The sequence below is a fragment of the Sinohyriopsis cumingii genome, chromosome 1, assembly GCF_028554795.1.
Source record: "Sinohyriopsis cumingii isolate HCF-2022 chromosome 1, ASM2855479v2, whole genome shotgun sequence".
In the NCBI taxonomy this organism is placed as follows: domain Eukaryota; kingdom Metazoa; phylum Mollusca; class Bivalvia; order Unionida; family Unionidae; genus Sinohyriopsis; species Sinohyriopsis cumingii.
In genome coordinates, this window is record NC_142961.1 from 135882224 (window position 1) to 135895836 (window position 13613).

The 13613-nt window shown below is 33.5% G+C and overlaps 1 protein-coding gene across 1 annotated transcript in view; it reads left to right on the forward strand.

The window, feature by feature from the left end:
• Positions 1-13613, forward strand: part of LOC149807913 (metalloendopeptidase OMA1, mitochondrial-like) — a 79920-nt gene that overhangs the window by 50970 nt on the left and 15337 nt on the right. Inside the window, exons 5-6 of the mRNA XM_089971938.1 lie at positions 2776-2907; positions 6218-6292. Of these exons, the coding sequence (XP_089828064.1) occupies positions 2776-2907; positions 6218-6292 (207 nt within the window). The remainder of the gene's footprint in view (positions 1-2775; positions 2908-6217; positions 6293-13613) is intronic.

Below are 13613 nucleotides of genomic sequence, written 5' to 3' on the forward strand. Positions count from 1 at the left end.
ATGTTAAAGCCATAATTTATTAAAGATTGCTGGCAACTTTATACTCAGCTTCAATGTTTCTGAAGTCAGATTTTACTCCATAGATGAAATGCAAAACATAATATTTTGGTAGTCAGAATAGTGTACAAATATTTGTTTCAATTTAAAGGCAAATGTCAACTCAGCTGTGATTCAGTGAAGGATGAACCATCTGTGAAATGTGTTAAGCCTAGCAAAACTAAAATTTAAAAAAAACTCCTGATTGATGGAGCTTGACTTTGTGATGCACAGCAGCAAGAAGGAGCATTTTATATTTTAAGCATACTGCAAACACTTTATCTACATTTCAGTCTGCAGTAGCGTACATAAAATGTCCAAATAGTAACATCACCTATCATTGTGAAAATGCACAGATGTAGAGCTCAAATCCATAATTGACAGAACCTGTCACAAGAATTGAAGTTCTTTTCTGCAGTTTGATTTAGAGGGCAATCTGCCATTTCCTATTTACAGACCATTTTTAAACACTTCCTCAGAGCAATGCAGAACTTCATAAACATATAGAGGATATTTGCTTGAAACGAGTGAGTAATGGATATATTTCATCAAATGGATGAAAAACTCAGTATTTTCACAAGTGGCAAAGCCACGGGTGAAAATACTAGAGTTTTTCACCCACGAGATGAAATGTATCCATTATTCACTCATTTCAAGCAAATATTTGTTTTATTTTATTCTCACATATGTTGGCTACCTAAAGTTTGTGACACAGTTAATTAGCAGATTTCTTACAGTAATGTCAGCTGTTTACCGTACATGTTATGGTGTGCTGTGTACCTGCACACAAAATTAGTTCCACATCAGATTGATGAAAGTTAACTGATATTTCCAGAATAACAAACTTCAAGTTTCAAGGATAATAGACAGGGATTATTATTAAGAAAACAACCACTACATAAGCAAAAAGTAGTTCCTGTATTGAAAAAATATTATTTTTTCACTACAGTGAAATATCAATATTATTTTAATTAGAAAATCAAGTAATTCACTGCTTAGCATAAAATAAAATTTTCTATTCATAGAAGAAAAAATATCAAGATTGTTAGGGAAGTTTGACAAACATTACCATCCTGTCTTTAATGAATGTAGAGATAAATCATGCAACACCTTCAGACCTCTGTTGAACTATTGAGAGCAGCACAGACTGCATTATTTAAGACTATTCGACTGTCCAATGGATTTTAAGGACAGAACCTTGGTATATTTTTTATGTAATATCTTTGATTGTGATTATATGAGTGGGGGCAGGTATGTGTGTTTATGTGTGTGGTGATGATATTTGTCAATGCTAAGTCTACCGAGTACTCTTTATTCAAAAGGGTATTAAATGCTTTAAAGAAATGTATTTTCTTTTATTATTTGAATTTGATGTCATTTTCTTTTGGCTTATGTGAATAGATAACTTATTTAAATTTGTTGGGGTTCATTTGCACTGAGACCTGAAAGCACACTTTGTAAGTGTTACACCAACCCATGTTTTGACGGTTGGCAGATATGAAATTCTTTTCAATCAGTAGAGCAATCTCTCTGAAGAACTCTTGTTCTAACTGATGTGTGGTTTTTAAAGATACTTTCCTTACCCCAAACCAGTTTTTTTACTAAAATTATGAAAATTTTCATTGCAGCACCAGTAGTCTTACCACCCCGAATTTCCAGTTTGACTATTTTAAATTTAAGGAAACCCTCATGTTGTGATCTGGATATATTATTATTTACACTCTATAAATGGTTGTTTTCATAATGAGACATACATGTAGTTCACAAAATTGTAAAAATGTACTGTGTTAAGAAAATTTTCTTGATTTATGCAGCTTTTTTTTGATAGAAATTTTACGAATATTTTTGTATTAAAATGCTAAAAACAATGTGTTGATGAAACAGAATAGGTATTTGTCTGATCTGACTAGAGATAGTGCAGGCAAATTATTTAGTACTTGAGGTGAAATAAAGTTTTTGGAAATTTCAGTACTCAGTTTTTAAATTTGGTACCATAATTGCAATCCAAACTGTATTTGATACTTAAATTCATGGAATGGGCAAAGGGTACCTGTTGTGTTCTCAGCTCCATATCATTGATCTTTGGAATGGGCAATTGATCCTGTTCTTTCCCCAGATTAGGGTTATTGATCTTTGTGTATTTAAATTGTGTAGTTCTGAGCAGGCAAGAAATAAGACATTGGTAACCAAAGAATAATAATGAATTAGAAATAAAGTGTATATTGAAATGATTCTGGAGTCCCCAGAAGGTTTGCTTCAGGAACTTCTATTGCATCTTGTTCATTTTATTAATATTATTTTATATGAACCAGAAATGCCATATAAAAGGAATGTTCCATTTTATATTTTTGCACATTTATAATTTTAGGATAATAATATTCCATTTTTTATAGTTGCAGTTTTTACACTTGATGACTAAGATTGCTTTACTTGATGCATTTGCTTAAAGTTAAAATTCTAACAAACTTGCATTAATTCATGAAACTAAAAACACCAGCATCCCAGATATACAAGTAATATTGATCTAAAGAAGTTCAAACCACATTGCGCTATTGGTAAAGAAAAACTGATATATACTTGTTGTCAGGGAATTGTTAGTTTTTCTTTTAATATTTCTATAGACAGTTTGAAAATCATTTTTATTGTTTTCATTATAATTATATTTCTCTGCAGTTATATTGTTGGCAACAGAAGTTTTAACTTTTTTAAGCTCATAATGCTGTATCTTTTATTTTTCAGGCTGAGAGATTCAGTTTCGTGAAACTGGTTAACTTTATCTACATAATCGGTGTGATGGTGCCAATTTGGTTCTTTATTCCCAGGCTTATATATGCTCTGCTGGCACAGTTGGTCTGCATGGTTTTGAAATTCGTAAGGATCAACATTGGGGTCTGTTCTAGGATGCATGATCTACATTTATTTATTAAAATCCATTAAAAAAAGTTAACTAAATGTGTGAAAATGATGTGATAGATTTTGTTAACATTCCATGATAGGTTTTCTTGGAGGGAGGGGGAGATGGAGGGGGAATCTTCCCTAGTCATTTTTCAGTTCTAGAATCGACCCTGATAGAATTATCTACATAATGCATTGTTACTCTTGTTTGAGTAATGGTATCTTTATAAAATCTTGATTACACGTACATCTGTGAAAATGTTTTAGGTGAACTTTATTGTGTTAAATTGGTAAGAGTTATTTTGTGTACATGTCACTGCAAAAACTAGATGAGTCTTTTTCTCATAGTCTGCTAGCTTTGTGAGAAAAGCAGGTGGAGTTTAAGAGGGCACTTAGAACATGGTCTTAGATCAGTGGAAAATTAGTTGAATCCCATGAATAAACTGAGCATTTTTCAGTGTGACAATTCAGCGATTGATCAGCTTATATCTTATCTAGTAACAAGAAAACTATGTCAAAATAAATGACATTTTTCGAAAGAAGATCCAGTTAAATGTGGAGTACCAAAGGAATCAATCCTGGCTTCACTCCTCTTTCTCATTTTCATAAATTATCTGCCACTGAAAATAGGCAACTGTGTTTCATGTATTAAACCATATGCAGTCAAACACCACTTGTAAAACACCTAAAATCAGACCTAGAGGCCACATACATTCAGATAGCCTTAATTAGAATAGATTCCTGGTGCATGGAAATGGTCTCCCTACTCAGATATTTGTGAAAGATGAGGGGCATTATTAGAGTAAAGCCATAAAGGTGGAGCGTGTATACAATATATGCTATTCCATCATTGGAGGAAACGGGTGCTCTTCAAAGAGAAGGTACCAATTATTTTTACCATATATAAAATGGACACCTGAAGCATGTATTTCAGTTTAAAGCAAACAGTTTTTGTTGTCTATGCTGTATAATATTAAGAGAGGAGAATCCCTTTGTAGTGAAACCATAACTTGGAATAAAGGAAGGGTGCAAGTGTACGGTGTTGGAGTATGTTCTTACAAAATTTTCTTTTTATCAGTTCATTATTTAAATGTAAGCTGGTATTATTATTATGACTAAAAATAATGTCAAATTTGATGCAGGAGTCCTGAAATTATAATGGCACTTGCTTGTAATTTGTTTCCCCATTTTAGGTATGTATTTGTGAAATTGACTTTAAAAGCATTAAATGGAAGCATAAAAGTTGAAATAAATAAGAAAATATTCATATAGTCAGTTATTCAGTGTACCAGAAAATGTGAAATTTGCTTGTACTCAGATTTTAACACCTGTATAATCCATTGATGCATCATAAGTTTTCTCTGAGACTCTATTTTCAAAGTGGGTTTTTTTTCTTCTTCTTATGACAACTATGTAATAGTATTTCACCCAGCAACCCTGAATATAGTTAAGAATGCATGGTGTGGGTAGATGATGCAAATTATGCAGACCTTGGGACAATCATTCTGTTACATGTTGACAAGTCCAGGAAATAAGGGTAGTCCTTGCGCAAGGTACATGCAGGAAGGTTCTTGACCCGAGTAAAATGTTATTGTAACTATTCTCACCCAACATCACAAATTTTGTTAGGGAACTGTACAAGAACCTCATTTTTGGCATGTGAACCCACACCATCACTGAGAGGGGAGTAGACAAGAAGAAAGATGGCACAATATGATAATTGTTGATCCACCATGTTGTTTGTTCTGAGATGAATGTGAGTTGTTAGGCCAAACACACTCCAGAATATTTGAGAACCATTGAGAGCTAAATTATTCTTGTGTTTAGACAAGATCCCAGAACACTGGTCACCCAGGATGGCTAAACTTTCGTGCCTCTTTTGTCTTGCTCTTTGTGGCTATGGAATGTATAAACAACTGAAAAAACTGTGACTAAAAGCTGCAAGAGACAATTAAGTGCACATCATGTCACGTGTCCAGCATGCAAATGATTATTTAGAGATGTTTGGCATATATGGCCATTTACAAACCTCTGATGATGCATTTATGTTTAAGACAATGAATATCCACAATGTTTTAATGGTTTAAATATTAGTGAATAATATACTTGGGAATCCTATCCTTGCTATTAGAATTTCTTAGCAGGAACTATGCAAAATATTATTCTGCATATAAATTCTAAACCTTGGGTGGCATTTCCCTTTCCTTTCTGAACCATGGGTGGCATTACCCTTTCCTACATAGTTCTTTTGATAGATTTTTTTTACAACTAACATCTAAGGCGTGTACACCTGCAAAGTGCATAGACCGAGATCTGCTGTCGCATAATACTGGCAAACTTGGGTCTATGCAGTTTTTAAGAGTAATCAGTAGAACAAACAACATGGACCCTGTTTTGTAGTCACATGCAAAAGGCAAATCAGGGTCTGTGCAGTTTGCAGTTAGACTTTTCTTGTAAGCGAGTATATATGGTAATTTTCATACATTAAAATGGATTTTCTTATAAATAAGATTAGGCAGGGCATAAAGATAATTTGGAAAAAGTCTATTTCCACATTTCTGTATTTCTAACATTTCCTGCCTACATGATTGGGGAAGATTCAGTTTGTACTGGAGGATGAGAAATATTAAAGAACTGTTAAATATCCTTTATATAACAATAACTACAAAATGTATGTGTGTGTGTGTGTGTGTGTGTGTGTGAATTTATGAATGAAAAGTCAATTTGGTTTTCTTATTACATCATTTTATCAATATAATGTATGTGTGCATGTGTGATATTGGTAACATTGCGTTGCATATACATTTTACAGCAAAGTTGTCATTTAAAAAATTTGATTTGTAGGAACAAAACACCAATTTGTTACATATATCTTTATTTATCACAGAGTATTATTGACATGGTATTTCTTCAACATGTTTAGTATTTTTTCATGTGTAACCAGTGCAATACCACCTGAAGACATCAGGCAAGGCGTCAATGCATCTACCACATGGTAACTGCACATTGAAAGAGTCTACTTAAACCAATACGATTTTTAAAGGGTTATAAAATGTGTATTTTGTTCAGTGCACTGTTTTCTTCATTTCATGTGAAACAAATAAAACTTGTGGAATAAGTGTAATCTTTTGCTCAATAAGGCTTCAAAAACTTAAATTATTCCACATTTTATAATTTAAAATGAATGGAACACTTACCTAAAATCTTTTATACATATGAGATTGTCATCCCTAGCAGCGGGATAAGAATAAATCCTTTGGAAAATGCAATATCACATTTCTTTCAGCTATTTGTCTACCAGCCTTGTTTGCGTCAGCAAGAGAAAGAGGCAGATATTGTAGGATTGCAGATGATGGCCAAGGTATGAATAATGCAAATTTAATCTAGAAAATAATTCCAGGCATTAGACTGGAAGCTAATTTAACCACCTCACTTTATCACAGCTTATTAATTTGCAGTAAGGTCAAGGGATGGTTGTTTTATTTTTTTAAATACCTTTAATTTGTGAGCTTCTAATGCAGTGTTTTCTTGCTGATAGAGGGCCATCTCCAGACAGTGACAATTAATGAAATTAAACACCAGATTTTCCAGATTAGTTCTGCAAGTGCATCATTCCACTTAATTCTTATAATTGTAATACACGTTTAGCCTTGATAACACAGCTAAGAGTTGAGATGCTGACAGGAATACAGCCAAACTTTCATTGTTTTAAAGGTATTTTTATGGTCGGGACATACTTGCACTTTCAATGTTTAGTGTTCATGAAATTTTTCAGTCACATCGCTACAGTATCTGCAGAGTGGCAGTTTATAGTGATGTCTAGCACTGGTGTGTTATGCTGCTGACACCAGGCTGACCAGTCCTAATACTAATCTCTAAATGCTGAGCGCCAAATGAGGCAGGTGCTAGTAAAATTTTTATGTCCTTGGTATGACTAGATTGGGGCTCAAACCCCCCGGCTGTACTTTTTCCATCGTATACTCTGGAAAAGGCTGGAATATGATGGAAAACGATGGAAAAATGAAATATTCTGCAGAATTTATCATGGAAAACCTGAACATTGTGCATGGAAAATGCTGGACATTTTGGACTTTGAAATTTTTCAGCATGGAGAACTCCTGAAAACGATGGACATTTTGGACTTTGATTTTTTTCAGCATGGAAAACCCTGGAAAACGATGGACATTTTGGACTCTGAATTTTTTTCAGCATGGAATACTCTGGAAAAGCATGAACAGTTTAGTCTTAGAATTTTTTGGATAAATTTCAGCATGGAAAACCCTGGAAAAGAACTTAGTCAATTTTCAAGATTGGTACTAAGAATTATTTTTAATTACCTAAAGAAAGAGCAAACTGCGCTGTAACACAGATTTTTGAACTTGAAACTAAACTATTATTTCAAACCTATGATAAGTATATACTGAGAAATAGAGGACACAAGTCAAATAAACAAACTAAACCATACACACACATACTTGACCCTTGCTTTAAAAAGACAAACCACAAGTGTTGAAGTAGTACATCATTTATTGTATGTACCATTTATGTAATTAAATTTTCATTATCAAAAGAACATCACTATACAAAAATGTTGGTGTAACACAAGCTATACATGTATGAAAAGATATCCTGAAAAATTAGTTAAATCCTGACCAGAAAATATCTGGTGCATATAAAATCATAAATATGTCCAAATATGTTCACCACATGAGCCTGACACTACAGTGTATAAGTATGAAATTCTGCTGTGCAATGGTGAGAGCCATTTTAGTCCTTTTCATGATGATTGGGGAGAACAGCACCATAAATGGCATTTCCAATTTCAACAACAATAATAGGTTCTCAAAGACACTCGATCCTATTTTTGATGACAAAAGGAAGTCTTCTTTCTTGTCAGAGCCAACGTCATTCCAAAGAGATGTTTGCTCATACTTATTACTTGCACCTGTACAGCCCCCACATTCACACATTTCTTCTTTATCTGAGTACAGTTTTTTGCAGATCTCACAGTAAAAATTGTATTTGAGATACTCCTTACTGAATTCAGTCCAAAAAGTCACCAATTTAGCATTTCACAAATTATGTCTTGTTGACAAAGCCCCAAGGGCAATAACATGTTCAGACTTTGTGATTTCACTACAATATATATCTTGTTATGGGGGCTATGACATAAAGTGGGGGATCTGTGACAGGGGATTGGTAAGACTGAGTTGCTTCATTCACCTGATGATACTGTTCATCATCTGAACTTGTTTAAAACTCTATATTTTCTTCTGAGTCAGATGAAGAATTCGTGTCACTGTCACCATATCTAGTTGGTTCATCTGTTGATATTCTCATTATATTTGAAGAGTTAGTATTACTTGCACTCGTACAGTCACCAATTTCATAATCTCCAAGACCAACAGAACTGGATTCACCTATATCAACAACACTGTAATGAGAAATAGAAATTTTAGTGAACATGTATAATTAATATTAAATTCTTAACATTCAAACATTATTGTTTTGTTGTGGGAATTGAATATGTACAGTTAATATTACACTGTTACAGTAGTTTAGTTCGACAAATCCAATGTTAATGCATGCATCATTTAAACATGGATAATGCAAACATGATACACAATGAATGCATGTAAATGACAAGTAATTTATACACAATAATATACTCAATCATACAAAGTACATGTGATACAACATACACTTCATAAATTTATGTGATGTTTTCAGAAACACAACTCAAGTTTGATAACGTTTTAGGGCATTATAAGAAAAATGAAAGTAAAAATTATATTTAACATTTTAAATAATTAAAAACTGAAATATGATTAAATGACAGTGCATAACAATAAATTATTATATCTTGTTCTGCTAGAATCAATACTGATCAGATATTTCCTGGAATTTCTGTAATTGGCTGATTTGGTTGTATATCGTGTACATTGTGCATATATTGTGTATGGTGTGTTGGGTAACCCATACAGAGTGAATGTTCTGTTCAAACATGCACATTGAATATTCTGTCTGTAAATACTGAATGATTTCACCATATACTCAGATTCTGTTGAACTCTGAAAATTCCATTTAGTGTTGTATAGTGAAATTTGTTTATTCCTTAAATTATTGATATGGTAATGAAACTGTGTTTAAGATATGAGCCATGTTAAGCTGCGAATGTACTAGGTAACAACAAATGTATAAAGAATAATGCTTATCTTCACAAAAATAAACAATGTTGTGAGAGACAGCTGCAGATATTATTTAAAATGTGAAAAAAAACTCTATACTACTCCTGGAATTACCATTGTTTTCTCTTCCTCCAGTACATGGTGCTTTTAGGAATGGACTTTGTGGAATTAACTTCATACTACTTATATATTTTGTCCTGAATGCCAGTGCAGTAAAACCTGTTATGAGAGACCACCCCTTCTGCCAACCAAAAGTGGTCTCTCAAGACAGGTGGTCTCTCATAAGAGGTGTGTGAAAATGGACTGGTTTTCAGGGTCAATAGTTAGCATTGTTGAAAAATAATTAATACCCATACTCACTGTACATGTATCATATCCTTTATTCATGAATCTTGTTAAATAATGCATGCATTCCTCTCAAAATATCTTTATATAATAAAGATATACATCTATCAAACAACGAGAATAAAATTTATATTTCAACATCACATTAATATGTACAAAAAATGAACAGTTAGATATGATGTATATATCTTATTTTATACACTTATTCACTGTTTTTTTAAAAGAAATCCATTATACTTCTTTGTTGACATGTTTTACTCAGCTCTTTGGTCTGAAGATGTATCTCAATTATTGCCTTTTCCTGAATCAACTTTCCACTTACTGGTATGTTTTTACTCCTTGCAACACAAAACCACTCCCATACTCGCTCGTTCAGATCTCCGTAAACTGTCCGTCGTGCCGTGGCATATTTCCTCTGTACTTGTGCACCTTTCTGCCATTCGTTTCTAATGGACTCCTTGTCTTTGATTACATTTTGAACTTGCGTTTTACCGACGCTTTATCCTGACTGCTATTTTGCGAGTGGTCTCACCTTTTTCATTTCTTTCAATGACATTAATCCTTTCTTCCAGTGTTAAAATTTTTCTTTTTTTCAGCGGAGATTCTGCCGTTGTTATTAGTGTTGACGTTATAAAGACTATAGGTTTTGATCAGGTTTTGGGGAATTGTGGAATAAATATATATTATGTACCAATGAATGAAACCAAAATACATAATTAACTCATCAGGAAACAATACTGTACATTTATTTAAATCAACAGCGTTATAGCTCGATAAACAAATGTTCCGACCATCTGCACCCACGTAAACAGATTGTGGCTTGGTGAAACACTAACAAAAGAAATAAAAAATAATTTTAAAAAAATCCGGAAATGATTCTCACTTACTAGTATTAAAGACAATGAGCTCATTCACCCTCCAGGCATTATGGATTAATTGGAAAGCAAACGACGTACTCAAACCAACACTGAAGCCCTTTTAAACGATTTCTCACTTGGACATAAGGACTACCGGCGTTTTGTGAGTTTTCATACAGATAAAGAAAAAATACAAACCTCTAAATTGACTGCGTATATCCATCATTACTCCCTTTGATGTTACTCTTACTGGCTATTCACATGACTTCGGCACTACAATGGCGGTTAGTGACATGTACTTTAGTCTGGTTTACTGCAGTTTACAAATGACACCGTACGCTGGAGTTGTAAATTTCACAAAACTGGTACTGTAGCAAGACAAATTATTTTTAAATACTTTATTAGAGCAATCTTTGCTATTTTTGCCGTCTTTGTTACAAAGGATTAAATGATGGTTAGAGGTGTTTATCCCGATATATGGTTGTTCAACTATAGTGTTATTTAATGTGCACTTTGTTTGCATACTACATTTATCCCGAGCTCTAGTGTTTACAAAGGATTAAGTTAAGGTCAGTGGTGTCAATCTGTTTTGATTTTTTGGCGATGCGGTTGTTCATAGCAGTGTCAAAATGCATATTTTGCCAAGAAATCGCGGTCGCTGGTCGCGTTCAGCAGGTGGTTGTTCATAACAGAGCGTTTATATAGTAAAATCGATCCGTGCATTACGATTGTGGTCGGACATGACAGGTGGTCGCTCATAGCAGAGGTCGCTCATGACAGGTTTTACTGTACCTGTAATACACAAACAGCATTAAAACATTTACAGACTGTACAGTCAAACTGATTAAAACATTAATATATCATTCAAAACTCATCTTCATGGTAAACCTTTGGTAAATTTTAATCTTGCTAAGATTAATGTGAAATTTTTCAAAATTTCTTTTTCCAGGACTTAAGTTATGATTTTACTTATATACATGTATGTAGCAGTTTGAAAATTTAGCAGCAACCTAAAGATCTTTTTGGACTAGATCTACAAATACTCAAGAAATTCACAACTTTATCATAATACCAGAGCAGTCCCTGTTTTGGCTTACATGTATCACTAGAGTTAACATTTCCAAGACTGACAATTACAAGGTTATGGCTGTTAAAATAAAATTGCACAAATTAGGTTGCTTTGAAAGTTATATATATATATATATATATATATATATATATATATATATATATATATATATATACATACATACATGTATATATATCTATCTATCTTCGAACACATTTGTCAAGTTCTACCATTACCAGGACTAAATAATTAGTGCCAAAACAAGGCAAAAGCCAGTGCTAACCAATGACTTAGTCCTACATGTAAGACATAGCACATTTTGATTTTGTTGAGGTGCTATGTCTTACTATCCAAATAATGGACTTGTATAGTGTGTTCTGATGTCTATGACATCGGAATGAATAATCAAAGTTTCAGGAACATCTCACACATTTGGCAGCCTATATCGACATTTTTCCACCAATTTATGTGTAATTAATATACTTACTGTGCTGTCTTTATCCTGATGGAATGAAAATATGACACTAGCAAATGGATGCATTTTCACGTTCCGTTGACATACATTTGAATTTGTTGCAATGCGACGGTAGTCGAGGTATGCTGAAGTAAGTTCAAGTAGGTTGATGTTTGGGATATGGTTCTTGAATGAAACGAACCGTTGCTTACAGTTCCAATAGGCATAATATATTTTTTATTCGTTTCGTTAAAAAAATAATGTTTCAACTTTATCCGATTTTGGCATTCTCGGCTTTCATCGCTTTCCAGCCAACTGAAAAGTAGGCCAAAGAAATTTGAAAACGGGTCCATTTCTTTTGCGAGAATTTGAATTTATTAGAGAAAGGCATCATAGTAAGTAAAGTCTGACTAAAACATTATAACTTTACTTTGTAGAAAAGCGTCATTATTTTAGTTGTCAGTTGTGTGAAATATTCCTGAAAATTTTACTTTCGTAATGATGTTAGTCGACATCAAAACACACTACACAGCACCATTAGTTAGGCTGTAAGACCCTGACGCCCACAACATAAATACCAGCGTCGGGTCTTACAGTAGGACTAACCAATGACTATGCTAATGGGCTTCTATACTTGCTGACAATTTAATTACCAGTCATATATATAGTGCTGGGCGGTTAATCATATAGTCAGTTTATACTTGGGCAAACGAGATAAAGTCGAGACTCCGTTTATTTCATACTCACCTATAATATTTGGGTGTCCAATTTGTGTTGTCTTTCCATTTGTGTTCCACACCTCGACAAGATATTGCCTCTTGGTCGTAAACTTTGTCTTCTAAAACCACTTTACTGTAAACTGATCCATTCCACAACACATCTAAATCATGGCGTTGGTATCTGATGTATACATATTAACTCTTTAGATAAATCATAAATCAAAAGAGAACAAAATGTCTGATTTTTCTGTCAAGTATTCGCCTTCACGTATCGAAGTCACGTTTTTATCATGCAGAAATAGCCGAGGTTGTTCCGTATGATGATGGCTGATGAAGCTGACGATGATGGGATATAAAATTATGAACTTATTTTTTTAAAAACCAATTACTACATTGAAAAAGCTGGCATATTTCGATTTCATGCATTAGAACAAAATATTCTGCAAAAAGAAGAAGAAAAAAAGAAGAAAAAAAAACGGTTTCTGTAAATATTGGTTCTAAATTTGGCACCGTAAAAGACTTTGGATAACCAGTCTAGAATTTGGGCGCAATTTTCGATTAGAGTGTCATTGAAATTGTACAATATAAAATATCCCAGGATTTTAAGATGACCATTGAACCCGAAATATCCCTGGTGATATGGGTGAATGATCGTCCCATTCAGGGAGGCATAATCTATATGGCTGATGTTCATTCGCCACGAAAAGAAATGAAGGAATATCGCACGGGAGAGAAAGTGCTGGCAGTTTGTCGTGGATTCAAGGGATACCATGAGTGTATTATTGCGAAAATTGCGGGTAAGTCATTTCTCAGTCCAAATGTAGCAATATTATTTGCACAGCCGCCAAGTACCTTAGCTGCGAAAGACTTAGCGTGACGTAAATTACGGAAAGCTATTACGAAATATATCCTATGGAACAATTTCTTTTTTTATGCTGTTTGAAGACATAAATTAAACGTCAAACCTGTAAGGGTATTGAAAAGTATGTGTTATGTTTTAAGCTTTGTTTACATAATTGGCAATATTTTTTACTTATCCCTAATGCACAA